Source organism: Sminthopsis crassicaudata, chromosome 4 (genome assembly GCF_048593235.1).
Source record: "Sminthopsis crassicaudata isolate SCR6 chromosome 4, ASM4859323v1, whole genome shotgun sequence".
In the NCBI taxonomy this organism is placed as follows: domain Eukaryota; kingdom Metazoa; phylum Chordata; class Mammalia; order Dasyuromorphia; family Dasyuridae; genus Sminthopsis; species Sminthopsis crassicaudata.
The window spans coordinates 378636820-378664807 of record NC_133620.1 but is presented as its reverse complement, the minus strand read 5'-3'; the positions used below and the strand labels follow the sequence as shown (position 1 = coordinate 378664807).

Sequence of the window (27988 nt, the reverse complement as noted above, 5' to 3'; positions counted from 1 at the left end):
TCCAGGTTACTCTGCACACAGGACTAGATGTGCCGTTGAATACCAGGCAGCAAAAAATGTCTGGAAACTGAAATTCCAGATTTTGATGATCTTCAATGAGAAGATCTTCCTTGAGAGAAGCCCAGCCATCCCTACCTTCAAATTTAGCACAGAATCTGTCCTGAGTAACACAAAATGGTCAAATGAGGAGGGCAGACCAGTAGCCGCTGAAGACCATATACAAAACTTTTCCTATGGAGACTCAGGAATGGGTCTCCTCATCACAAGTCCCTTTTCATATTCAGATGTGGGTGTGTGATCTGTGTATTTTATCCTCATAGCCTCACTTTTCCATAGCAGAGCTCTTTAGGATGGGATGGGGGACTGGGGTAGCTTGATATTAAGCTGTTACTCTGAGAACCTCAGAGGTCAGAGTTCCTTTCCTAAATAACAAAAAAGGGAATTTTAACAGGGGAGTGAGATAGCAAATCTCGGTGGTATATGTAGGTTTCTTGTAATTCATTTTAAAGTGGAATTAGTTTTTTGGGTTTCTATTTTCTAGTTCTGAAAACAGCACTTCCAGAAAGGGCAATGACCACTGTTTAATTCTCAGTACTAAAGGGAGTATGTTGAGTGTTTTGCCTTTTCCCCTACCTCTTTGTAGTATCTAGATCACTAGATTTTTCTTTTGGGATAGGAAAATTATTCTTTATAACATCACCAATTTCTTTCTTCAGGAGTCTACAGTCTTACTACCTGGTATCTATTAGTATCAGTCTAATGTAATCATGCTATTTAAAAAAATTATTAAGCACCTACTGTTTGCATAGCACAATGCCCTGCACATGAAGTAAACCTGAACATATAGAAAAAAAGTTGATCCTATATTATAGCTTTTCCATTGATTTATCCTGAAGTTCACAGAATGGCTTTCCTAGAACTTGTAATACCTAACTCATTGTACCTGTAACTGTCCTTACCATTCACTTCTCCCTCCTTGACTAAGATTTACTTTAAAATAGACAAATACACATCCACAAAGAAATATATTTAAATGCTGTAATGTAAATACTAGAGTTTTCCTGAAAATCTATCCCAAGTGGCATATCCTATCCTAGAAACTGAGTTCCAATTAATGATGTCCTGGTAAATGTCTAACAGACAGTGGTCTGAAGGGAAAATATATATGCACAAAACACCTTTAGGTTTAGCTTTAATTGTTAAATTTTGCTCCATTACTTTAAGTCTAGACAATCAACAAAATGATAAATCAAGCTTTGATTTGTAGCATTTGCTGATTTCTAAGGTGTAAATGCTCACTAAAAACTTAATCAATTCATCCCTAGTTCTGATAGTTAGAAATGATCTCTATGTTCTTTCTTAAGGAATCCTTCTATTCCTCATTTGGAACTGCCAGGGGCTAGCACATAGTAGGTGTTTAATAAATTCTTAATAATTGATTGATCTACCCTAGCTAAGAAAAGAAAAGAAAAAAAAAAAAGATATCACTGTTCTGGCTATTCATGTTTCTCCTTGGAGGAAAGCGAGCTGGGAAAATATTGTTGAGGCCTTACTTGTAAAGTTGACTTACAAAAAAGCTGGGAAAGAGGCAACTTGAGAGCTACTGGTCCTGGGGTTGCCCTTCCGAACACTGTCAATCTCAGAGCCACTAACATGTAAAATTTGGAATTTATAATAATATTTCTTACCCCATGCCCATTCCCATTTGCCTCAAAACTAAGCCTGTGAACAAAAATATCATTGAAGTCAATTAAAGTTTTGTCCCGGGGGCTAGAGTAATATAGATTTTACAATGATTAGTCTACTATGAGGGTAGGAAATGAGTCAGAAATACCTCCTTCTTATCCCTGCACTGGACCTTCGATGATGTTTGAAGTCCCTGGTGCACCCAGTCATTGCAAAAGAAGCAAATGAAGCTCTGGGATTGCACCTTCTTCCAGTACCACAAAATTGAATGTGATCAAGACATCCCAGTTAGTCAGATGTCATGGTAAGTGCTGTTTCCTACCCTTTACCAAGGAGGCCCAATCCTGGCCCAGCTTTGGAGATTCAGTGGCTGCAGGAGATGGGTCACTCCAGGATTCCCAGATAATGAGCCTGCTTTAAGTCAAGCATCCTCTCCCATTGGATACTTTTTTCCCTCAGAGCATTTGCCTCTGCTCTGCCCACTTCAGACACCATCACCAGAAGGAATGCTCTCAGAGGCAACATACAAAAGACAAATTTTACACCTTGGTATCATCCACACAATTCACAGCTAATTTGGTCAAGATAATCATGATTTAATTAGACTCATGACAACAGGACATAACTCTGGAGGGCAACACTACATCTGACACTTTTGCCCTTTCCATGGGCTAGATTTTCTGGGTATAAAACTGTACACGTTGCTGCAAAGTTCTCCGTTTTTTTGTTTTATTTTTTTATTTTGCCTGCATAGTCACTCATCTAGAAGCGCAGTTAATGAATTGGCTAATTTTTTTCAAGATACATGTGCCCAGAGTTAAGTCTGCAGATTGGAGTCACATTGTCACTTCTTTGTATGGATTAGCAACAATTGGAGACCAACTTGGAAAGCATATTTCAACTGTGCACATAAGGAGACATTGAGGGCTCAAAAGCAGCAGTCAAGACAGAGGAAATTTGTCATGACACCAGGATCTTTGGGAAGGAAGAAATAAGACAAGGAGTATGTTTGAGAAGTGATGCATGATAAGAATTTTGCCTTCAGTTCTCCTGTGATCATCCAGACTTCTTCCCAGCTCCCATCCTATCCTCCAACAGAGACATATACTTTTGTATCAAGGATGAAATGAAGGAAGCAACATAAATAAGCAATTCCATCTGAAAGCAACAAGTGATTTTTCTTTTTCTTGAAAAGTACATTTTCTCAGACCTCTTTGGGGTTGAGGGCTAACTTACCTGCTGAATCTCTTATTTTGATCTGTGAGCCGAAATCAACTGTGTTTTTTCTTAGGTTCTAGATTCTTATCTATATATTAGCAACTATATATTAGTTTCTTACTAACCACCGTCGATGCTGTGTAGGTTTTGATATTTTATTCAGTGGAACCAACAAGCCTACCTCAGATCTCATGCTTCCAGAAAGCAAATACCCCTGAAGAACCTTCTCATCCTTTTTTCTCCATAAAGAGGAAAAGTAGGATAGGTATTGCATGGGATTGTTGTGACTAAACTATCACTGAACTTTATCCTAGAAAATATCCTCTTCCAGACACGACTTCTGAGCACAGCAGGTTCCAAGGAGGAGCAAAGTAGTTCTTTAACATTTTCTGAATAGGTATGTTTCCTGCAACATCATTCAAGAAAATGTCAGAGGGAACATTGCCCTGCCTATTTGGAGTCTCTAACTCTCTCTCGCTTTCTCCCATTGTTCAAGTAGGGATTGTAGTCTCTTCCTGCAAATTGTTTCTGAGGATCATGACTTTTAGTTGACTTTCCAGAAAAGTCAGTGGAAATGAGCAAAGAATTATTTTTTGAGTTATCAGAGGATGGAGGGAATGACAGATTCTACATTCCAATCTCATGTTCTTTGACCAGCAGTTTCTATTGATGTGAGAGACACACAGCTTCTTTTGAAAAAGGTGAAGCCAAATCACTAAGGGCTAATTCATCTTCAGATGCATCAGAAACAAATTCAAAGAAACAAAAAGAAGCATGTGAAGGCACAGAGGCTTCCTTCTTTCCTTAAACTGTAGAAGCCAAATGAAATGTTTTCACTGATGTCCAAGGCTGAAAGATTTTAAGTTTCTGAGGTCAGCCAATGACAACAGTTAAGCTAGCTTGCTTCAAGGAGCTTGGGATATTTCTTCACTTTTAGAAATAGTAATGGCATTTAATCAAGTAAAACAATAATGTATGTGAAGTGCTTTGTAAACTATTGGTATTACTTGTGAGAGCTGGCTAAGAACTGTGGGGATTCCTATGTAGAATCTTAAATCTGTGACTTGAGGGGAAGGAAAGTGAGGTAGAAATCAGCTCCTTAGAGTTCCTTCAATAGTAAAAAGAAAATCTTTGATAATAGTTTGGGTGCAGATGCATCATCATGCCTTAGGAAACAGTTCTCATGAATTTCTATAGTCATAAAAAGACCACAAAAAATATTATCTGGTAGCCAACTTGCGGTTAAGAGCTTTTCTGCCCTTGATCTAGACATCAGATAATAGGTACTGTACCGTCTATAAGAAGATCCTATATTGGCAATCTTGTATGGTAAGACTTGCCAAAACATCAGTTATGATTGTACAGCCTTCTAAAATCAAAGTCTTTTCCACACAGGATATGGCATCAGAATGGTTCTTTAGGAGATGAAAACAGTCCCTGCTTAGGAGGATGTTTGTAAGCTAAAATCTTCTCTCCTGGCTTTCTTTAAGCCAAGTTCAAATAAATAGAGCCATATAGTAGCTGACTTCTCAGAAATGGAAGAGAAGAAAGATATGGAGGATTCAGTAAAATTTGTATTGATTTGTGGATCAGGAAGAGAAAAAGAGAGCTGGAAATGTAGTACCCAGAAATACTAAATCCATCTCTCCCCCTAAAACAACTTATCTCTATTGCCAACAGGAAGCTGAAAACACATAGGATGTCAGGTCTTACATAATCAACACTTCAAAATGAAAACTCTTGTAAACTAGATGGAACTGTACTTCCTCATTCTTTCCTCTGTGTTAATTCAAAGCAATATTCAGATTACTGAGACTGAGGTCAAATGCCCGAGGGAGAGGCAAGCCTTCACAAATGTCTCTGGGCCATTTAAAAAGAAAAGTTAGGCATTTTTGGATTCTTGGGGAGAGAAAGAGAAAAAAAAAAAAAGCAGAGACAGAGACAGAGAGAGAGTGAGTTAGTTTATGGGCTTCTAGGAATAATATGGAGTTAATTGTTTCTCATCTGAGTTTCTATTGTGTTACTTTATGGTAATGTCATCCTTTGTACATAAAAAAACCCAACTTATCAAGAGTTTATAATAGGCCAGCTGTGAAATCCACTTGATCAATTTTATCAAGCAGAATTTAATGAGAAAGGATGAAATTTGAAGTAGTTTGAAATATTAAGGATCCCATTCCATTGTACATAATATTATCCTAAAGTAGCTCTAGCACATTATTCAGTGGTGATACAGTTTGGTGTGTGGTTTTAGGCTTTGTTTTTTGTTTTTGTTTTTGTTTTTTTAAACATCTCTTTAAAATACCTAAGAGAACTTCAGAACAGAGCTACTAGAGCTTGACCTAGGACAAGATGAAATATCACACATAATCTTGCTTTACCTCCTTTTTCTATATCGATTTTTGGAAACCCAGAGGATGCTGGCAAAGGTAACTGGACCACAATGTAGCTGAATTAACATTTTAGAAATGTGTACTAAGATACTGCCTGAACCTATCAGCCCCCAAGTTCCCCTGGGCAACATGCCTTAGAGACCTTAGACTACTGCTGGGAGGCAAAGCTCTTTGTGCCACTCTGTAATGTTCTCTATCACTCTCAGGGCAGCTAAGTGTCACAATGAATAGCGTGCTGGGCATAGACTAATCTTCATGAATTCAAATCTCGAACTCTTACTAGAAGAGTGCTCCTAGGCAAGTTGCTTAAGTTTTAAGTCACTGAGTTTCTTCATCTACAAATAAGCTGAGAAAGAAATGACAAACCACTTTGTTATCTTTGCCAAGAAAACCCCAAAGTGGGTCACGAGGACCTGAAGAATCTGAAAAAAACAACTAAACATACTTCTCTCCCCTTCCAGGTACCCTGTGCCTTCTGCTTTACTAAAACCTGCCCTTAAGAAAAAGATCAAAATTTGCCACTCATCTAATACTTATTCAGCCAAACATCACAAGGCTGGCTCTGATAGCAAACTATTTGCTTCCTCTTTCCAAATCATTGCCATACACTCTAGGGAGTTTCTTATATACACACTGTAGCCATATTGCCTCACATGCAAAGTGATAAATTGGTCATTTCTTCCATAGTAACCCAGGAATCATAACTTGCAACAACTGTAATGTGTTTTTCCCCCTCCAGCACCAGCATCAAAATGAAGTTTTCAACTGTATTTTAATATTCTAACTCTAGGGGAAATAACTTAATGAGGCAAATCTAGGAGTCTCAACACTAAAGAAAAGGAACAGTGTTAGGCTCCCACACTTATACCCTCAGATGTTCCCTGCCCACCCCACCATCCACAGAAAATCGAGCCTTTGGCTTTAGAATGAAAACAGAATTCTTAGTTTTCCTTGAAAAGGAAAGTCAGTGACATAGGGGCTTCAACTGGTTAGGAAGAAACATTTTCTAACATGGTTGGAAGACAAACAGCAAATAAAAGGACTATATCATCTCAGGGTGTTCTCAGGATTTCTCTTTTCTAAAAATAGCCAATTTGGGTGGTGTTTGGGTTTTTTTGCAGTGGTATTATTTTTTAAGGATTCCTTTTTTAGGCATAAAAAAATTCAAAACAGGTTAAACTGGAAAGAAATTAAAAGAAGACGTAGAGTAATAGCATTTATTGTCCAAGGTATGAGGTCATGATTACAGGCTTTCAAAGTTGAAACTTACTCTGTCTCTGTTATTGATTCACTGTGTGGTCCCAGGCAAATCATTTAATCTTTCTGTGCCTCAGCTTCCCCATTAGTAAAATGGGACAATTACTATTATCACAGTGTAACCTACCTCTACTAGCTGTTGTGAAAATGAATGGTCAACCAATTAATGAGTATTAAGCGCCTAATTTGTGCCAGGTGCTTCATAAAGAACTGGAAATATAAAGAAAAAAGATAGAAATGGGGGAGATGACTTGTAAACAACTATGTACAAATTAACTTTATATAAGATAAATTGAAAATAATCAACAGAAAGCACTAGAATTAAGAGGAATTGGGAAAGGTTTCCTGAAGGAGATGAGATTTTTAACTAGTATCTGAAGAAAGCTAAAGAAGTCAGGGATCCAAGATGAGAAAGGAAAGCATAGGAAATGGTGAAAATGCCAAGAATCTGGAGTGTCTTCTTCAAGGAACAGCAAGAAGCCTTAAAAAAAATTCTAGTAATCTCTGAAACGTTTGCTAAAATACCCAATCTATAGAACAGCTGATTGCCCAGGGACTTTTTTTCGCTAATCCAGTCTCTTATTTCTTTGGTGATCAGCAGTGTATATTTGTAAGATGTCTGGCCTGGTTAGGGGCATATACAGGCATTGAAAACAGGCCTACTTTGACTACTAAAAAAAAAAAATCCTAAGTGCCCAAGCTATAAATGGGGCCAGTTTTAATGAGTCACCTTGTACAAGTGTTAGAAGTATCAGTATTCTTGTTAGTTATCAAGGCATTGAATGAGCAGAAAACCTTAGGAGCCATGGGAAGAGAGGAGTCAGGGCTTCTGCCTCCTCACTCAAGACTGGTGCTCATACTCACAAATGCACACACATATACACACTCTCAGAATCACTCATCAGATAGCATGTCTTTTATATGACTGAGGGCCTCACACACCATGAGCATCTGCGAGCATCCTTACATATGAGTGTCTGGACATATGACAAGATACAAAACAAACTTATATCTAGCAGTAACTTTAAATGAGATGTTTCTAGATAATTGGTAAAATGTCTGGACTTCCAGTGAACCATCTCCAGTTGGAGTTTGCTGGCCCTTCAAATGAATTAAGCTGTTTTTAAGTAGATAAAGGAATTGGGAGATTAGTCACAGTGTGATTCTTCTGTGAGCCTCTATTTACATTTCCCCAAACAGTCAAAGCTCATCACCTGTGGATGTTGCATGTTATATACATGAGGATAAAACCATGAGTCTGAGTCCCAGGATAGGCATCTGGCTCAGAAAAGATATTTCTGGTAGGTTTTAAAGCATGAACAAGACTGGGGCCACCTCAGTGTTGGGGGGAGAAAGAGAGATCTCAAGAGTTAGTAGGATTTGGGGTGGAGAGAAGAAAGATAGTGATTATGGACTCCAATTCTTCCCCTCAACACTGTGACTAGAAATAACTACACGCTAGGCATTCTCAATCAGAAATGAATGGAAGCACAGCCAAAAGGCACCATGGGGCAAAGCAGGAGAATTAAAATGCATGAAATAGAATTGCTGCCTTTGCACCAAACTATTGTATGAAGCATGAAAGATGTTAGTTTAAGTGTTGGCAAAGGAACTTAAAAAGTAAGAAAAAATGTGTCTTGTTTGGTTGTTAAAAAAAAAAAAAAAAAATTCCACCTCTCTTTACCCATCCTTGTTCCTCCTGTAGTGTGGTCACTTTCTGTTGTTGTTCATTGTGGGGAGTTAATGACAGTTGTTGGTCACATTTGTGCTCATGTGTTACTGGAGACAGGAGGAAAGGAAAGAAAACTTTTTTCTAATTTTTGTATTGGTAGCTGCAAGCATTTGTATTTTTTGAATTGGAAACACAAGTGTTTTTTGGTGTTTTGAGGTTTGGCTGAACTTTATGTATTACTTTTTGGGAAACCTAAGTTTTGCCACTGTCTTAACCAGATTTGAAATAAATTCTTTTGACACTGCCAACAATTTGGAGAAAGGTGTGGTCTGTGATTGCAACATATCTTCAGATCTCTAAGTTTCCCCTTGGTTTGAACTCTTTCTACCAGCTCTTAATAGATCACCAAATTGATGAAAGAAGAAGAGTACCCTGTTCCCAAACACAGCTGAGTTAAATATTTCTGTTAGTGTTTGGTGGTGGTGGTGTTTTAATTGCTAAATTGTTAGGGTCAATGTTCCTTTTCTCTAGCATAGAAAATTTAGAGAATGTCTTTCTTTGGGTGTTAAATATTTGTGACTGCTGAAGAAGCAGGAGCTGCAGCTCCCAAAGGGAAAGATCAGATTGCATCTCTACAAAAGTTATTTACTTGATAGTGGGATCAAGGACTGAAGTTGAAGAAGAATGGAAGGACTGAAGGGGATTGCTATTCCTGTGACCTTTGCACTCAAGATCCTGTTCTGTTTCCACCAGGGTCTGAGGGGAGATGATGTTTAAGGTGGTTTAGCCTGTCTGGTATATGCATTTTCTGCTTTCCTTCAGAGTGCCTTGCTGCTTCACTTAGGTTCGCTTATCTGTTCTTCAATGATAAGTGATGTTGGTTTTAACATTCTGGGATTATTAATGCAACAATCAGACTGTCAATCTATTATCCTTTACTCTTGCTACATAGCTAGTTCACCTCCTTTTTCAATTACATATTTCATGAGTAATATCTTTTACATCATCTTTTGCATATAAAATATCTTTGGATGATGTGCCTTTTAAGACCCACCATGCATGGATCTTTGGGATCTCTGAAATTTTTGATTCCTTGAAGATTCCATTATTCTGTGATTCATGATCATTTATAATTACAGAAAGTATACCATCTTAAAAAGATACTATCAAAATAAATTTAGAAAAGCAGAAATAGTAAATACATCCTTTTCAAATCATAATACAATAAAAATTGCATTAAATAATGCATAATGGAAAGAGAGATTAAATTAATTGTAAATTAAATAATATCTGAAAAAGTAGTTAAAAGAACAAATCATAGAACCAATTGATAATTTCATTAAAGAAAATGACAACAATGAGGTAACATACCAAAATTTATAGAATGAAACCAAAGCAGTACTTAGGCGGAATTTTAAATCTCTAATTATTTACATTAATAAAATAGAGAAAAAGCAAATCATTGAATTGGGCATGCAACTAAAAAGAAACCTAGAAAAAGAACAATTTAAAAATCCCCAATTTAAAAAATTAGTAATCCTGAAAATCACAGAAGAAACTAATAATGAAAATAAGAAAAACATTGAACTAATAAAACTAGAAACTGGTTTTATGGAGGGAGGAATAATAAAATAGATTAACAAAAAGAAAAGAAGAAAACCAAATTACAAGTATCAAAAATTAAAGGAATAAGTTCACCACCAATGAAATTAAGACAATTGTTAGGAGCTGCTTTGCCCAATTATATGTCAAAAAAATTGACAATCTAAATGAAATGGATTAATATCTACAAAAATAAAAATTATACAGATTAACAGGAAAAGAAATAAAATATCTAAATAACCCAATCTTAGAAAACAGAAATTGAATGAGTCATTAATTTTTCCTAAGAAAAAGTCTTTAGAACCCTAGATAGATTCACAAACAAAATCTGTCAAACATTTAAAGAACAATTAATTCAAATATTATATAAAATATTTGTTAAAAAAAAAAAAAAGGCAAAGAAGAAGTCCTACAAAATTCCTTCTGCAATACAAATATAGGACTGATACCTAAACCAGGAAGAACCCAAAGCAGAGAAGGAAAATTATAGATAGATCAATCTTTCTCATTAATATTGATAAAAAAAATTTAAATAAAATACTAGCAAAGTGATTACAGCAATATATTACAAGGTTCAAACACTATGACCAAGTGGGATTTATACCAGTTCAGGACTGATTCAATCTTATGAAATCTGTCAGTATAATTGACCATATTAATAGCAAAAACAAAAGAAATCATTTGATTATCTCAACACATACATAAAAATTCTTCAACAAAATACAGCATTCATTTCTATTAAAAAAAAAAAAAAAACACTAGATAGTATAGGAATGAATGGAGCTTACTTCAAATGATAAATAATGTTTATCTAAAACCATCAGCAAGAATTATCTGTAATAGGGATAATCCATAAGCCTTCCCAATATAATCAAAGGTAAAGCAAGGATGCCCATTATCATTTATAATATTTAATATTGTACTAGAAATGTTAGCTATAGTAATAAGAGAAGAAAAACAAATTAAAGAAATTAGAATTGACAGTAAGGAAACAAAAATGATGTTATGCTTAGAAAATTCTAAAGAATCAACTAAAAAACTACTTGAAATTATTAACAACTTTAAAAAAGTTGCAGGATACAAAATAAACTCTCATACATCATTAGCATTGCTATATATTACAAACAAAGGTCAGTAGTCGGATTTGAAAAAACAAATTTCATTTTGAAATAACTGCAGACAATATAAACTACTTAGGAATCTACTTGCCAAGACAAATTCAAGGACTATTTGAACACAACTATAAAGCATTTTTCACACAAATAAAGTGAGAGCTAAACAATTATAAAAATATTAATTACTCACAAGTAGGCCAAGCCAATATAATAAAAATTAAAATTCTGCCTAAATTTATTCAATGCCATACAAATCAAGCTAGAACTATATTTCTGTTATAGAGTTCTTCCATATAACAATAGTTCTGGAAGAACAAAAACTCAAGAATATCAAGGAAATCCATGAAAAAAATATATTATATTTATAAATAAATTAGAAGAACATAGGATAGTTTACCTTTCAGACCTGTGGAAGAGGAAGGAATTTATGACCAAAGATTATTGATCACAAAATAGAAAATTTTGATTATATCAAATTGAAAAGTTTTTCAACAAACAAATAAACAAAACTAATGCAGACAAGATTAGAAGGGAAGCAATAAACTGGGAAAACATTTATACAGACAAAGGTTCTGATAAAGGCCTCATTTCCCAAATATATAGAGAATTGACTCTAATTTATATCAAGCCATTCTCCAATTGATAAATGATCAAAGGATATGAACAGACAATTCTCAGACAAAGAAATTGAAACTATTTCTAGCCATATGAAAAGATGCTCCAAGTCATTATTAATCAGAGAAATGCAAATTAAGACAAGTCTAAGATACCAGTACACATCTGTCAGATTGGTTAAAATGACAGGGAAAGATAATGCAGAATGTTGGAGGGGATGTGGGAAAACAGGGACACTGATACATTGTTGGTGGAATTATGAATACAACCAGCCATTCTGAAGAATGATTTGGAACTATGCTCAAAAAGTTATCAAACTGTGCATACCCTTTGAACCAGCAGTATTACTATTGGGCTTCTATCCCAAAGAGATCTTAAAGAAGGGAAAGGGGCCTGTATGTGCAAGAATGGTTGTGACAGACCTCTTTGTAGTGGCTAGAAAATGGAAACTGAGTGGTTGCCCATCAATTGGAGAATGGCTGAATAAATTGTGGTATATGAATATTATGGAATATTCTTATTCTGTAAGAAATGACCAACAGGATGAATACAGAGAGGCTTGGAGAGACTTATATGAACTGATGCTGAGTGAAATGAGCAGGATCAGGAGATCATTACATACTTCAACAACAATACTATATGATGATCAATTCTGATGGATGTTGCCCTCTTCAACAATGAGATGAACCAAATCAGTTCCAATAGAGCAGTAATGAATTGAACCAGCTACACCCAGCAAAAGAATTCTGGGAGATGACTATGAACCACTACATAGAATTCCCAATCTCTCTATTTTTGTCCTCCTGCATTTTTGAGTTCCTTCACAGGCTAATTGTACACTATTTCAAAGTCCAATTCTTTTTGTACAGCAAAATAACTGTTGGACATGTATACATATATTGTATTTAATGTAACTTTAACATATATAACATGTATTGGTCAACCTGCCTTCTCGGGGAAGGGGTGGAGGGAAGGAGGGGAAAAGTCGGAACAAAAGGTTTTGCAATTGTCAATGCTGAAAAGTTACCCATGCATATATCTTGTAAATTAAAAGCTATAATTTAAAAAAATGTCAAGGAAGGCAGTCTAGAGGGGCAGAGCCAAGATGGCAGAGAGCAGACATGGCGTTTTGTGACCTCCTCTGACCTTTTTTCAAACCAACAGCAGAGTAAGCCTCTAAACTGGTCTTGGAGCCAAGAACCTACAATAGCTGGAATACAACACAGGTCTATTTCAATCAGGCAAGGGGACAGTCTACTGAGCCCAGACCACAGCATAGGGAGGCCTGGGCAAGGATCTAGGGTAGGGAGTCAGAACGTTGCAATTCCATGCACTTGGGGATCTTCTGTGAGCCTCTTAGCCTACTCTGTCCTGGTTGCAAGAAGGTGGATTGGTAGATTTGCTACTGAGCAGAAGAACCCTGGACCTAGATGCCATTACTCAGCACTGGAAATCAATCTGCAGAACTGCCCCAGAGCAAATAAAGTAGTTGTCACCCTTTTGCATTAAATAGACCTTAAGCTTTTAAAAAATGAATAAAGAACTAAAAAGAACTCTCACCATAGACAGCTTTTATAAAGAGAGAGAAGAACAGAGCTCAAATCCTGAGGTTTCTAAAGGCAAACCAATTTCAGATGAAGCTCCAAAAGGAGACATGAACTGGTCCCCATTTCACAAGGCTTACTTGGAAGATTGCATAAAGAATCTTAAAAGAGAATTAGAAGAAAAATTGGAAAATGAAATGAGATCAAGCAAGAAGAAATGGAAGAAGCATATAATACCCTACAAAAAAAAATTTTTAAAAACCCCACCAATTCACTGAAAAACAAAATCTGTGAAATGGAAAAAGAAGGCAATGAATGAAGAAATTCAATTGGCCACCTACAAAAGGAGCTAAAAAAGATAACTGAAGAAAATAATACACTAAAAATTAGAATTGAACAAATAGAAGTGAATGACTCAATAAGACTTCAAGAATCAATCAAACAAAAAAAGTGAAAAAATAGAAGAAAATATTTAATATCTCCTAGGAAAAACAACTGACCTGGAAAATAGATCTAGTAGAGCAATCTAAGGATTATTGGATCTCCTAAAAGTCATGATGAGAAAAAGAACCTAGACATTATCTTATAGGAAATCATAAAACTGCCCTGATATTTTAGAATCAGAAGATAAAATAGTCTTCAAAAGAATTCATCAATTACCTCCTGAAAGAGACCCCAAAATTAAATTCCAAGGAATATAGTGGCTAAATTTCAGAATTATCAAACCAAGGAAAAGATATTGCAAGCAGCCAGAAAGAAACAATTTAAATACTGAGGAGCCATAATTAGGATTGCCCAAAACCTAGCAGCTTCTACAATAAAGGATCAAAGGGCCTGGAATCAGATATTCTGAAGGGCAAAGGAAATTGGATTACAGCCAAGAGTAAGAATATCTAGCTAAAATGATCATTATCTTTCAGGGAAGATTGACATTCAATGATATAGGTGAATTTTACCTATTTCTAATGAAAAGACCAGAATTGAACAAAAAATTTGATCTCCAAACACTGAACTCAAGAAAAGCATAAAAATATAAAAAGGAAAAATGTTAAAAAGGGGGGTGTTAATAAGTCTGATTGTATATTAGGATAATTCAATTTCATCTTACTTGGATCAGATTTCTTTTTGTGTACATAATAGCCATATTGCTTTATTCAAAGTGCATCTAGAAATGATTTACTGACTTGGCTTAGAGTTGCGGGTTTGGAACTGTGGTGTTTTTGAGTTTTTTTATTACTGTTTTTATTTGTAAGGATCAGTGGTATATTTGATTGAATGACTAAGGAATGTACTGATTCTTCCTCCATTTGAGGAAAGAAACTAGAGGTGGAAAATACTGGGAAAAGAGGAGAAAGGAAGCAAAATGAGGGAAATTACATCTCATAAAGAGGCAAAGAAAACCTATTATAATTGAGGGAAAGAAGAGAAGGGGATAAGCTTTGTATAAATCTTACTCTCATCAGATTTGACTCTAAGAGAGAATATCAGACATATTTGGTTTCACAGAGAAACTTGTCTCACCTTATAGGGAAGTGGGAGGGAAAGTGGGAAAAGAAAGGGAAAGACTAATAGAAGGGAAAACAGAAGTATTAGGGGAAAAGCGTAAAAAGGGGGGAGGGGCTCTAAAGGGACAGGACAGTTTGAGGAAGGTAATCATTACAAGCAAAATACTGGGAAGGAGGGAAGGGGGAAAGGAAAGAGAAAAACATAACAGGATAAATAAGATGGCAGGAAATACAGAATTAGTAATTTTAACTGTGAATGTGAATGGGATGAACTCTTCCATAAAATGGAAACAGATAGCAGACTGAATTAAAAGCCAGAATCCCATAATATGTTGTTTACAAAAAACACATGTAAAGCATAGTGATGCATTTAGAGTAAAGGTAAAGGGCTGGAGCAGAATCTATTATGCTTCAGGTGAAGTTAAAAAAAGCAGGGATAGAAATCCTGATCTCAGATCAAGTAAAAGCAAAGATAGATCTAATTAAAAGAGATAAGGAAGGAAACTATATTTTATTAAAGAGTACCATATATAATGAAGCAATATCAATACTAAATATATATGCACCAAGTGGTATAGCATCCAAATTCGTAGAGGAGAAGTTAAGAGAGATGCAAGAAGAAATAGACAGCAAAACTATACTAGTGGGAGATCTCAACCTTGCTTTCTCAGAACTAGATAAATCGAACCACAAAATAAATAAGAAAGTTTAAGGAGGTAAACAGAATGTTAGAAAAGTTAAGTATAAGAAGATAGTCTCTCCATACCAGATTTTAAATTGTATTATAAAATGATAACTATCAAAACCCGAATTTTGGGGATTAAGTAGAATGTGAGTTTGAGTTTTAATGCTTTCTTAATTGGTAGCTGCTTTTAGGCCTACAATGTTTTTGTGTATATCTCATTATCCTCTAAGGAAGTTTGTTTACATGTCAAAAGAGTTGTCCCATCTGGTTTTGTCACTTTGTTACTAGGTAAGAAATAGAGTGGATCAGTGCAATAAATAAAGTACAAATTACATTATCCTAAATGATCATAGTTATCCACTATTACTATATGACAAACCCAAAGATCAAAGTTTTGAGAACAAACACTTCTGGAAAAACTGGAAAACAGTATGTTAGAAATACCTCACACTATATACCAATATAAGGTCAAAATGGATACATGATTTACAGATAAAAAGTACAAATTAAGAAAGCATGGAATAGTTTATCTGTCAGCTATATGGATTAGGAAGAACTTAAGGCCAAAGAAAATTTAGAGAGCATTACAAAATGTAAAGTAGATAATTTTGATTACATAAATTTTTTTGCACAAACAAAACCAATGCAACCAAAGTTAAAAGGAAAGTAAAAGGGGAAAATTTCCCCAAGTGTCTCTGATAAAGGACTCATTTCTCAAATAGATAGAGAACTGAGCCTAGTTTATAAAAATATGTCATTCTTCAATTGATAAGTGGTCAAAGAATAAGAATAGGCAGTTTTCAGATAAAGAAGTCAAAAACTATCTATAGTCATATGAAAAATGCTCTAAATCACTACTGATTAAAGAAATGCAAATTAAAGCATCTCCAAGGTATCATCTCATAATTATCAGATTGATTAATATGACCAAAAGAAGGGAAAATTGTTGGATGTTGGAGAGGAAGTGAAAAAACAGGAACATTAAAGTACTGTTTGTGGAGTTATGAACTTATCCAACCATTCTGGGTTAAAATTTGGAACTATGCCCAAAGGGCTATAAAGCTGTGCATACTATTTGATCGAATAATACTACTGCTAGGTCTATATCCCAGAGAAATCCAAAAAAAAAATTATACAAAAATATTGATAGCATCTTTTTTGTAGTGTCAAAGAATTGGAAATCAAAAGGATGACCATCAATTGGGGAATGGCTAAAAAAAAAAAAAAAAAAAAAAAAAAAAAAAAGCTGTGTTATATGATTGCAATGGAATATTTTTGTGCTATAAAAAATGAAAAACAGGATGATTTCAGAAAAACCTGGAAAGACTTACATAAACTGATACATAGTGAAGTGAACAGAACCAGGAGAATATTGTATATGGTAACAACAATATTGCTTAGTGAAGAATTGTGAATAACTTAGCTATTCTCAGCAGTACAAAGAAGCAAAACAATATCAAAGGACAAATGATAAAATATACTATCCACTCCAGAAAAAGAACTGTTTTTATTTGAATACTATTTTCACTTTCTTTCATTTTCTTTTCTTTTATAAAAGTCTTCTTTTACAAATGATTAATAAGAAAATATTTTATATAATTATACATGTATAAACTATATCTGATTGCTTATGATTTTAGGATGGGTGGGAGGAGAAGAAAGAGAGAAAGAATTTAGAACTAATAACTAAATAAAAAAATTTTAAAAATAAATAGAAAAAAAATTGTGAGTTTGTGTATGTGCAGCTTGAAATTATTGAAAGTGTTGGTCAATTTCTCAAATCATCCCATTTTTCTCCTCTTGTTCAGTTCTAGACCCAATTCATTGCCTATATGGTGCTTGTCCAAGATCATTGTACTAATGGACTTCTTTAATGGTCAGGACACTTTTGATGAGCAATATCTACCTGTGGTTATATCTATCTATATCTATATCTATATCTATATCTATATCTATATCTATATTTATATCTATATCTATATCTATATCTATATCTATATATATGTTGATAATCTCAAGATCATTGAACAAAGTAATCTTTGTTATTCTAGAATGAGAGGTTGCCAGAAATTTACCCATTTTGTTAAATTGGTTTGAGTTTAAAATTATTCTCGGTAATTCTCAGCCCCAACTCAACTAAATCTCCTACTTCTGGTCCAGTCAGAATTATCACATGATTTCATATGCTAGTGGAAAATTGAATTAAAACAAAAAGCAGGGACAGCTAAGTGGTGCAGTGGATAGAGCAAGAGTCCTAAAGTTAGGGGGACCTAAGTTCAAATCTGGTCTCAGACATTTCCTAGCTGTGTGGCCCTGGGAAAGTCACTTAATCCCAAATGCCTCAGCAAAAATAAATAAATAAAAATAAAACAAAAAGCATTTTGACTTCCAGGGCAAAAGAAATAAAAAGATACCTCAAATCTAGTCATCATTCCTAAACTACCCTCTCCCTTGCTTGTAACTCCCAGACTAGGTGTCTAAGCTGCAATCCTAGATCTCCTGCCACATGGTTTATACTACAGCCACTTTCAGATTATAAAAACAAGAGTAAATTGTGGTTTAAAAAAAAAAAACAACTTGTCACAGATGACTGCTAAAGATGCTATGATTTGATTCCTGGATTTGTAGTCTGTCTTGTGACTGGGGTGAACCCTCAAAGCTTTGGTAGCCACAATGTCCTACTCAAAGGGGTCTGTGCTGTGCAGCCATGTTGAGTTCTCAAGTCTGATATTATCAGAAATAAGCAAAAAAAAATCTTCTTAAGCAGGAGTGTGTTGATGTTGATGGAGAACAAATTCAAACCTTAAAAAAGTTTTTAAAAGCAGTTTATTATGTCATCTGGCAAAAGACAGAACCAAAAGAGATAACATGTTCCCCCTCATTCTCTAGAAGCTCTACTTTATTATATAGAGTTCAAACAATGGCAACAGGAAAACACAGCTATTTGGATAGCATGTAGGAAGTTAACATGCAGGTTATGTGAGATGTATAATTGGAGGAAAACTCCTTACATTTCTGGCAATAATGTCTGACTTCCCTGTTAACTTCTCAGTTAAACAAAAAAACTCGTCTCTAATCCACAGAGGGCTACATTTGAACAACACAATAAAGTTTTGCCACACTGGTAAATATTTAACAACTGGATTTCCCCACAAATTAAAAAAAAAGTATGTATGACATAATTTTGCATTTAATTTGTGAAGTTAGCATTTTCTAAGTCACTTTCTTAAGTCTATGCAATCAACAAACAATAGAACAAACCCTGCCTTATACAATTTGCCAATTTATAGAGTATAAATACTCACACTGAAAATTTAACAACCAGCTTCCCTGAGCTAATTTGAGCTGCTTTCAGCATAACCTTGCCAAAAGCCTCTCTAGTCTGCCTTCTTTCTCTTTTGGTGATCTTGAAGTCTTCAACAAAATAAAAGTAGCAGCTTACCAGAAAAGGATTTGAAGATCTATCAAAAGGATAAGAAAAGGCTTTTTCTCAAATCTTTGGGTATAATCTACATAAATTTTCCAGAACCGACAAGTTCTATTAAAAACAAAAAAGTTGGGGGCGGAGCCAAGATGGCAGAGAAGATACACACGATTTTGTAAACTCCCTTCTTCCCTCAATACCAATTAGTTAAATCAGCCTCAAAAATAACGCTAGATTGATAGAAACCACAAGGACTGGAAGCACAACTTACCAGGTGAAGAGAATCTGGAATTTCAACAGAAAACGTCAGATCAGAGGGGAGGAAGAAAAAAGGTCAGCACAGATGGTTAGGTGCTAGCACACTGTGCCAATCAGGTGGGGGAGAACTCTGGGATCAGAGAAGCCACTGAGATAGAGGAAGCTGGCACAGGCTGTTAGCTCTTCTCTGCTTATAAAACAGCAGTTCAGAAGAGAAATCAAGCCACTTTAAAATATAAAGCCAGATACTAGAACCACCCCAATCCGGAAGTGACCTAACAGATCTCGGCACCGCAGCCGCTTTCTGCTGCTCAGGGCTTCACCTTGGGATAGTTAAGAGCTTGAACAGCAGGGACACAGCCCAAGGCAACATCTAATCCACATAGTGCCGGGCTTGGCTGGAGGCTGTAGAACTCAGCTGCTGAAGTCCCAGAAAAGCGAAACCTTTGAAATAGGGACTGCGGTTTCCAGGCAGACACTTCCAGTCTTAGCACAGGGGCTTTTCACGTCAGCTGCTGATATCCACACCCCACGGGACACATTGGCTGGGCTTTGTGTCGCCTTTACTGTTCAGTCTTAAACCTCAGGGAAGTCTCTAGGACACACAGGGGGTCCTTCACTGGGCAACCCTCACAGGGCAGTCATACTAATCACCTCTGAGGCACTTCCAGGAAGGGGGAAGGGAACTCTCTCCCAGAGCTATCTCTTAGATCAAGCACAGGGGCCGCTGCATCCATCTAGTCTGGGAGGAAGCTGGTAAAGAAATAAATAAATAAACTTCTTACCCCAAGGACTGACCCCAAAAGATTTTTAACCATGAGTAAAAAGCTAAAGAGAACCATTGATTCCTTCTACACAGAGAAAGAACGGATATCCAACCCCGAGGAAGTTAATAGCAGAGAGTCAGCAGATAACAGCCTAAAGGGGAACGATACCTGCCCCCCATCACATAACTCTCTCCTAGAAGAGACTATTAAAAAGTTAAGAGAGTTTGAAGAAAAATGGGGAAAGGAAAGAGAAGCTATGATAGAGAATAACAACGTTCTGAAATTTGAGTTGGAAAAAATAAAGAATTCACAGGAGATGCAGGGAAACAAAATTTGTGAATTAGAAAAGGTTAAAAAATCACAGAAAAGTAGGATTTCTGATTTGGAAAAGATAAAAAATTCTCAAGAAAGTAGGATTTCTGAATTGGAAAAGATAAAGTCTCAAGAAAGTAGGATTTCTGAATTGGAAAAAGAAAATAATTCTCTAAAAAAATTTAGGGAAATGGAAAAAATTCAATAGAACAAAATAATTCAATTAAAAACTCAATTGGGCAGATACAAAAAGAACTAAAAAATGTGAATGAAGAAAATAACTCATTAAAAATCATGACGGAACAAATAGAAATGAATGATTCACTGAGAACCCAAGAATCAGTCAAACAAAACAAAAAAAATGAAAAGCTGGAGAATAACGTCACTTACTGGGAAAATCTATAGACCTGGAAAATAGATCTAGGAGAGATAATCTGAGGATCATTGGACTTCCCGAAAACTATGACCAAAAAAAGAGCCTAGATTCTATTTTACAGGAAATCATCAAAGAGAACTGTCCAGAGATAATAGAAACAGGAGGGAAAATAGGCATTGAAAGAATTCATCAAACACCTTCTGAAAAAGACCCTAAAAAAAAGAACTCTACGGAATATTGTGGCTAAGCTGCAGAATTACCACAAAAAGGAAAAAATATTGCAAGCAGCTAGAAAAAAAGCAATTCAAATATCAAGAGGCCACAGTAAGGGTCACTCAAGATCTGGCTGCCTCCACATTAAAAGATCAAAGGGCCTGGAACCTGATATTCCAAAAGGCAAAAGATTAAGGATTGCAACCAAGAATAAACTACCCAGCTAAGTTTAGCATTTTCTTCCATGGAAGAAGATGGTCCTTCAATGAAACAGAGGAATTCCATTTGTTTCTAAGAAAAAAAACAGACTTAAACAAAAAATTTGGTCTACATCCACAAGACTGAAGAGAAACAGAAAAAGGTAAAAAGAGCTCTTGAGAACTGTATCTCTGTTGTGGATATATAGAAAGTCCACATGGATAATTTGATTTTACTGATATAAAAAATGGGGGAGTACTAAAGGGAAGGGGTAGTATCAGAAAAAGGGGAAGGAGTGATAAAAAGAGGGAAACTACATCCCAGGAAGAGGCATAGAAAATATACCATATCTGAGGGAATTTAGAGAGGGGGAGAAACATTGTGTGAATCTTACTCTCATCACAATAGGCTCAAAGAGTAAATAATTGACATATTTGTTTTTCAGAGAATTCTCTCTCACCTCATTAAAAGGGGGGAGAGGAAAAGGGAAAAGGAAAAGGGAATAAGGGAAGGGACTTGGAAGGAGGGGGGAGGGATACTAAAAAAGGAGAGCTGCGTGTCACAAGTGGGGTCTATAAATTAAATATTGGGGAAGGGGTTCAGGGGGATCAAGGGAAAAAGCATAATCTGGGGATAATATGATGGCAGGAAATACAGTATTAGTAATTTTAACTGTAAATGTGAATGGGATGAACTCTCCCATCAAATGGAGACGGATAGCAGACTGGATCAAAAGTCAGAACCCTATAATATGTTGTTTACAGGAAACACACTTAAAGCAGGGAGATACATACAGAGTAAAGGTAAAAGTTTGGAGCAGAATCTATTATGCTTCAGGTAAAGCCAAAAAAGCAGGGGTAGCCATCCTTATCTCAGATCAAGCAAAAGCAGAAGTTGATCTAATTAAAAGAGATAAGGAAGGAAACTATATCCTGCTAAAAGGTAGCATAAACAATGAAGCCATATCAATACTAAACATATATGCACCAAGTGGTATAGCATATAACTTTCTAAAGGAAAAGTTAAGAGAGTTGCAAGAAGAAATAGACAGTAAAACTATAATAGTGGGAGATCTCAACCTTGCACTCTCAGATTTAGACAAATCAAACCACAAAGCAAATAAGAAAGAAATTTTAAAAAGTAAATAGACATTAGAAAAACTAGGTATGATAGACCTTTGGAGAAAACTGAATGGCGATAGAAAGGAATATACTTTCTTCTCAGCAGTTCATGGATCCTATACAAAAATTGACCATATATTAGGACATAAAGATCTCAAAATTAAATGCAGGAAGCCAGAAATAATAAATGCCTTCTTCTCAGATCACAATGCAATAAAAGCTACATTCAGTAAGAAACTAGGGGTAAATAGACCAAAAAGTAATTGGAAACTGAATAATCTCATCTTAAAGAATGACTGGGTGAAACAGCAAATTATAGAAACAATTAATAATTTCACCCAAGATAATGACAATGATGAGACATCATACCAAAATCTGTGGGATGCAGCTAAAGCGGTAATAAGGGGAAATTTTATATCTTTAGAGGCTTATTTGAACAAAATAGAGAAAGAGAAGATTAATGAACTGGGCCTGCAACTTAAAAAGCTAGAAAAAGACCAAATTAAAAGCCCCCAACCAAAAATCAAACTTGAAATATAAAAATTAAAAGAAGAAATTAATAATATTGAAAGTAAAAAAACTATTGAATTAATAAATAAAACCAAGAGTTGGTTTTATGAAAAAGCCAATAAAATAGATAAACCTTTGGTAAATCTGATCAGAAAAAGAAAAGAGGAAAATCAAATTGTTAGTCTTACAAGTGAAAAGGGGGATCTTTCCACCAATGAAGAGGAAATTAGAGAAATAATAATGAGTTATTTTGCCCAACTTTACGCCAATAAATTTGATAACTTAAGTGAAATGGATGACTTCCTCCAAAAATATAGGCTTCCTAGATTAACAGAGGAGGAGATAAATTGCTTAAATAGTCCCATTTCAGAAAAAGAAATAGAACAAGCTATTAATCAACGCCCCAGGAAAAAATCCCCAGGGCCAGATGGATTTACATGTGAATTCTACCAAACATTTAAAGAACAATTAGGCCCAATGTTATATAAACTATTTGAAAAAATAGGGGATGAAGGAGTCCTACCAAACTCCTTTTATGATACAGACATGGTACTGATACCTAAACCAGGTAGATAGAAAACTGAGAAAGAAAACTATAAACCAATTTCCTTAATGAATATTGATGCTAAAATCTTAAATAAGATATTAGCAAAAAGACTTCAGAAAATCATCCCCAGGATAATACACTATGATCAAGTAGGATTGATACCAGGAATGCAGGGCTGGTTTGATATTAGGAAAACTATTAGTATAATTGACCATATTAATAATCAAATTAATAAAAACCATATGATCATCTCAATAGATGTAGAAAAAGCATTTGATAAAATCCAACATCCATTCTTACTAAAAACGCTTGAGAGTATAGGAATAAATGGACTATTCCTTAGAATAATCAGGAACATATATTTACCGCCCTCAGTAAGCATAATATGCAACAGAGATAAACTGGAACCTTTCCCAATAAGATCAGGAGTGAAACAAGGTTGCCCACTATCACTATTACTATTCAATATTGTATTAGAAACGCTAGCCTCAGCAATAAGAGCCAAGAAAGAGATTCAAGGAATAAGAGTAGGTAATGAGGAAATCAAACTGTCACTCTTTGCAGATGATATGATGGTATACTCGGAAAACCCCAGAGATTCTAATAAAAAGTTATTAGAAATAATTCACAACTTTAGCAAAGTTGCTGGATACAAAATAAATCCACATAAATCCTCAGCATTTTTATACATCACCAACAAAATTCAACAGCAAGAGATACAAAGAGAAATTCCATTCCAAACAAATTGTTGAGAGTATAAAATATTTGGGAATCCATCTACCAAAGAAAAGTCAGGAATTATATGAACAAAATTATGAAATACTTGCCACAAAAATAAAGTCAGATTTAAATAATTGGAAAGGCATTCAGTGCTCTTGGATAGGCTGAGCGAATATAATAAAGATGACAATACTCCCCAGACTAATCTATTTATTTAGTGCTATTCCAATCAGACTCCCAAGAAACTATTTTAATGACCTAGAAAAAATAACAACAAAATTCATATGGAAGAATAAAAGGTTGAGAATTGCAAGGAAACTAATGAAAAAAAAGTCAGATGAAGGTGGTCTAGGTGTACCTGATCTAAAGCTATATTATATAGCAGCTGTCACCAAAACCATTTGGTATTGGTTAAGAAATAGAGCAGTCGATCAGTGGAACAGATTAGGTACAAAGGACAAAAAAGGGTACATCTATAGCAATCTAGTCTTTGACAAACCCAAAGATACCAACATTAGGGATAAAAATTCATTATTTGAAAAAAACTGTTGGGAAAACTGGAAATTAGTATGGCAGAAATTAGATATGGATCCACACTTAAAACCATATACCAAGATAAGATTAAGATGGGTCCATGATTTAGGCATAAAGAATGAGATCATAAATAGATTAGTGGAACAGAGAATAGTCTATCTCTCAGACCTGTGGAGGAGGAAGGAATTTATGACAGAGGAGAACTAGAGATCATTATCCATCACAAAATAGATGATTTTGATTACATCAAACTAAAAAGTTTCTGTACAAACAATACTAATGCAAACAAGATTAGAAGGGAAATAACAAATTGGGAAAATATTTTTACAGTTAAAGGTTCTGATAAAGGTCTCATTTCCAAAATATATAGAGAACTGACCCTAATTTATAAGAAATCAAACCATTCTCCAATTGATAAATGGTCAAAGGATAAGAACAGACAATTCTCAGATGATGAAATTGAAATTATATCCACTCATATGAAAGAGCGTTCCAAACCACTACTGATCAGAGAAATGCAAAGACAACTCTGAGATACCACGACACACCTGTGAGATTGGCTAAGATGACAGGAACAAATAATGATGAATGTTGGAGGGGATGTGGGAAAACTGGGACACTGATACATTGTTGGAGGAGCTGTGAAAGAATCCAGCCATTCTGGAGAGCAATATGGAACTATGCCCAAAAAATTATCAAACTGTGCATACCCTTTGATCCAGCAGTGCTGCTATTGGGATTATATCCCAAAGAAATACTAAAGAGGGGAAAGGGACCTGTATGTGCCAAAATGTTTGTGGCAGCTCTTTTTGTAGTGGCTAGAAACTGGAAGATGAATGGATGTCCATCCATTGGAGAATGGTTGGGTAAATTATGGTATATGAGGGTTATGGAATATTATTGCTCTGTGAGAAATGACCAGCAGGATGAATTCAGAAAGATTTGGAGAGACTTACGTGAACTGATGCTGAGTGAAATGAGCAGAACCAGAAGTGCACTATACACTTCAACAACAATGCTGTATGAAGATGTATTCTGATGGAAGTGGAAATCTTCAACATAAAGAAGATCCAACTCACTTCCAGTTGATCAATGATGGACAGAAACAACTACACCCAGAGAAGGAACACTGGGAAGTGAATGTAAATTGTTAGCACTACTGTCTATCTACCCAGGTTACTTACACCTTCAGAATCTAATACTTAATGTGCAACAAGAAAATGGGATTTACACACATATATTGTATCTAGTTATATTGTAACACATGTAAAATGTATGGGATTGCCTGTCATCAAGGGGAGGGAGTAGAGGGAGGGAGGGGATAATTTAGAAAAATGAATACAAGGGATAATGTTATAAAAAAAAATTACTCATGCATATATATGTCAAAAAAATTATAAATAAAATAAAATAAAATAAAAACAAAAAAGTTAAAACCGTCTTATTTTATATGTCAGGTTTCCAAACAAGGTGATTGAAGAACTTCAGCCCCAGAGTCCCTCTGTCCTAATTGGTGAGTGATTCAAACAGGATCCAGCCATGCCTCCCTTTACTCTTTGACCAACTTTTTGAGTAGTGATATGCCATTCTGTTGCTTTGTAGATACTATGAGATTTTCCTCCCTTTCCATTCCTCTTACATTTGCCAATTTTAACCCATTACTATTCAAGAGGGTAAATTAATGGACTGTGTGATGACTTTATTCACCATCCTTATAACTTTCAAAAATACAATACTCTATCTTTGTCTGAACTCCCCTATTTGTGTTGTCCTTCCCCATTGGAGTGTAAAGTTCTAGAACATTGTACACAGTAATAGCAATAATGTAAAGGACAATAATTTGTGAAAGATTTAGTTATTTCAAACAAGACAACTATCCTTGACAATTCCAAAAGTCTCATGATGAAAAAATACTATCTGCCTTCAGAGAAAGATAACTGATGAACTCTAAATACAGATGAAAGCATATTTTTAAAACTTTTTCTTGCTTTTTTGTGTTTTTTTTCTTTTGCAACATGACTAATATGAAAATGTTTTATATGACCTCACATGTATATTCAATATTGTATTGAATATACCCTCTCAAGGCATATTGCATTATGAAGGGGTAAAAGAGGAATGAGTTTAAAACCCAAAGTTGTAAAAAATTCATGTTAGGGACAGCTAGGTGGTGAAGTGGATAGAGCACTAGCCCTAAAGTCAGGAGGACCTGAGTTCAATTCTGGTCTCAGATACTTAACACTTCCTAGCTGTGTGACCCTGGGCAAGTCACTTAACCCCAGTTGCCTCAGGAAAAAAAATCATATTAGTTTATATGTAACAAATTTTTGAAAAAATTATCATGTTTTCATTTTGTACATAAATCTCTTAGGGGTCCATGTGAAGAACAAAACTCATTGGTTGGCTACTCATTTTTCACTATCCATCTCTTGGATAGAGGTAGGAACAGAATCCTCCTAGTTTAATTTCTATAGCTACCTCTACTCTTTAATGTAGGCTCAGGGAGGAGCCTTTCCTTTTGGCCCCTGCCTCAATTTCCCTTTACTTTAACTTTCTTTGAAGTCATGAGAAAGGAGAATTCCTAAGCTCTAGGGCACCTATAACTATAAAAACACATATCCAGAAAAAAAATAATGTCACTAGACTCATGTAGATCCCTTTCTCTACTGTTTACAGAGACAACTGATAGGTCTAATGCATAGAGATGTGGGTCTGAAATCAAGAACACCTGAGTTTGTATCTGAACTGAGACACTTATTAACTACTTAATCTCTTTCTGTCTCAGTTTTCTCAACTCAAAAATGGAGGTAATAATAATAATACCTTTCTTACATATAATATTGGGATTTAAATTTTTAAAATTTTTTATTCTTTTCTTTTTCTGGTTATATATGTACATTACTGTTTTAACACCTATTTCTTTATAAATCATGTTGGGAGAGAAAATCAGAACAAAAGGGAAAAACCACAAAATTAAAAATAAAAACAAGAAAAAGAAAAAAAGTGAGCATAGCATATGTTGATTTACATTCAGTCTCCATAGATCTCTCTCTGAATGAAGATATGCTGTTTTCTATCCAAAGCTTATTGGGATTACCTTGAATCACTGAATCAATGAGAAGAACCAAGTCTTTCACAATCTTGCTGTTACAGTGTATACTGTATTCCTAATTCTATTTGTTTTTATCAGCATCAGTTCATGTAAATCTTTCCAGATCTTAGTAAAATCAGCTTGCTCATAATTTTTATAGAACAATAATATCCCATTATTCTCACATATCATAACTTATTAAGCCATTCCCTAATTGATGGGCATATACTCACTTTCCAATTCTTTGCCACTACAACTACTACAAATATTTTTGCACATATGGGTCCTTTTCCCTCCTTTATGATTTCCTTGGGATATAAGTCTAATAGTAGCACTGCTGCATCAAAGGCTATGCACAGTTTGATAGTCCTTTGGGCAGCCTTCCAGATGAGTTCCACAATAGGTAGATCATTTCACAGCTCCACCAACAATTAAGTAGTGTCCCAGTTTTCCTACATCCTCTCCATCATTTATCATTATCTTTTCCTATCATCTTAGCCAGTCTGAAAGGTGTGACGTAGTGCCTCAGAGTTGTTTTAATTTGCAATTTTCTAATCAATAGTGATTTAGAGCATTTTTTCATATGACTATAGATGGCTTTAATTTCATTGTCTGAAAATTGTTT

General features: G+C 35.1%; 1 protein-coding gene across 3 annotated transcripts in view; it reads left to right on the top strand.

The window, feature by feature from the left end:
* Positions 1 to 8258, top strand: part of TRIM67 (tripartite motif containing 67) — a 77342-nt gene extending 69084 nt beyond the window's left edge. For all 3 annotated transcript variants that reach the window (XM_074262344.1, XM_074262345.1, XM_074262346.1), the window contains exon 10: positions 6 to 8258. In XM_074262344.1, the coding sequence (XP_074118445.1) occupies positions 6 to 71 (66 nt within the window). In that variant the 3' untranslated portion in view covers positions 72 to 8258. The remainder of the gene's footprint in view (positions 1 to 5) is intronic.
* Positions 8259 to 27988: the final 19730 nt, after the last annotated feature.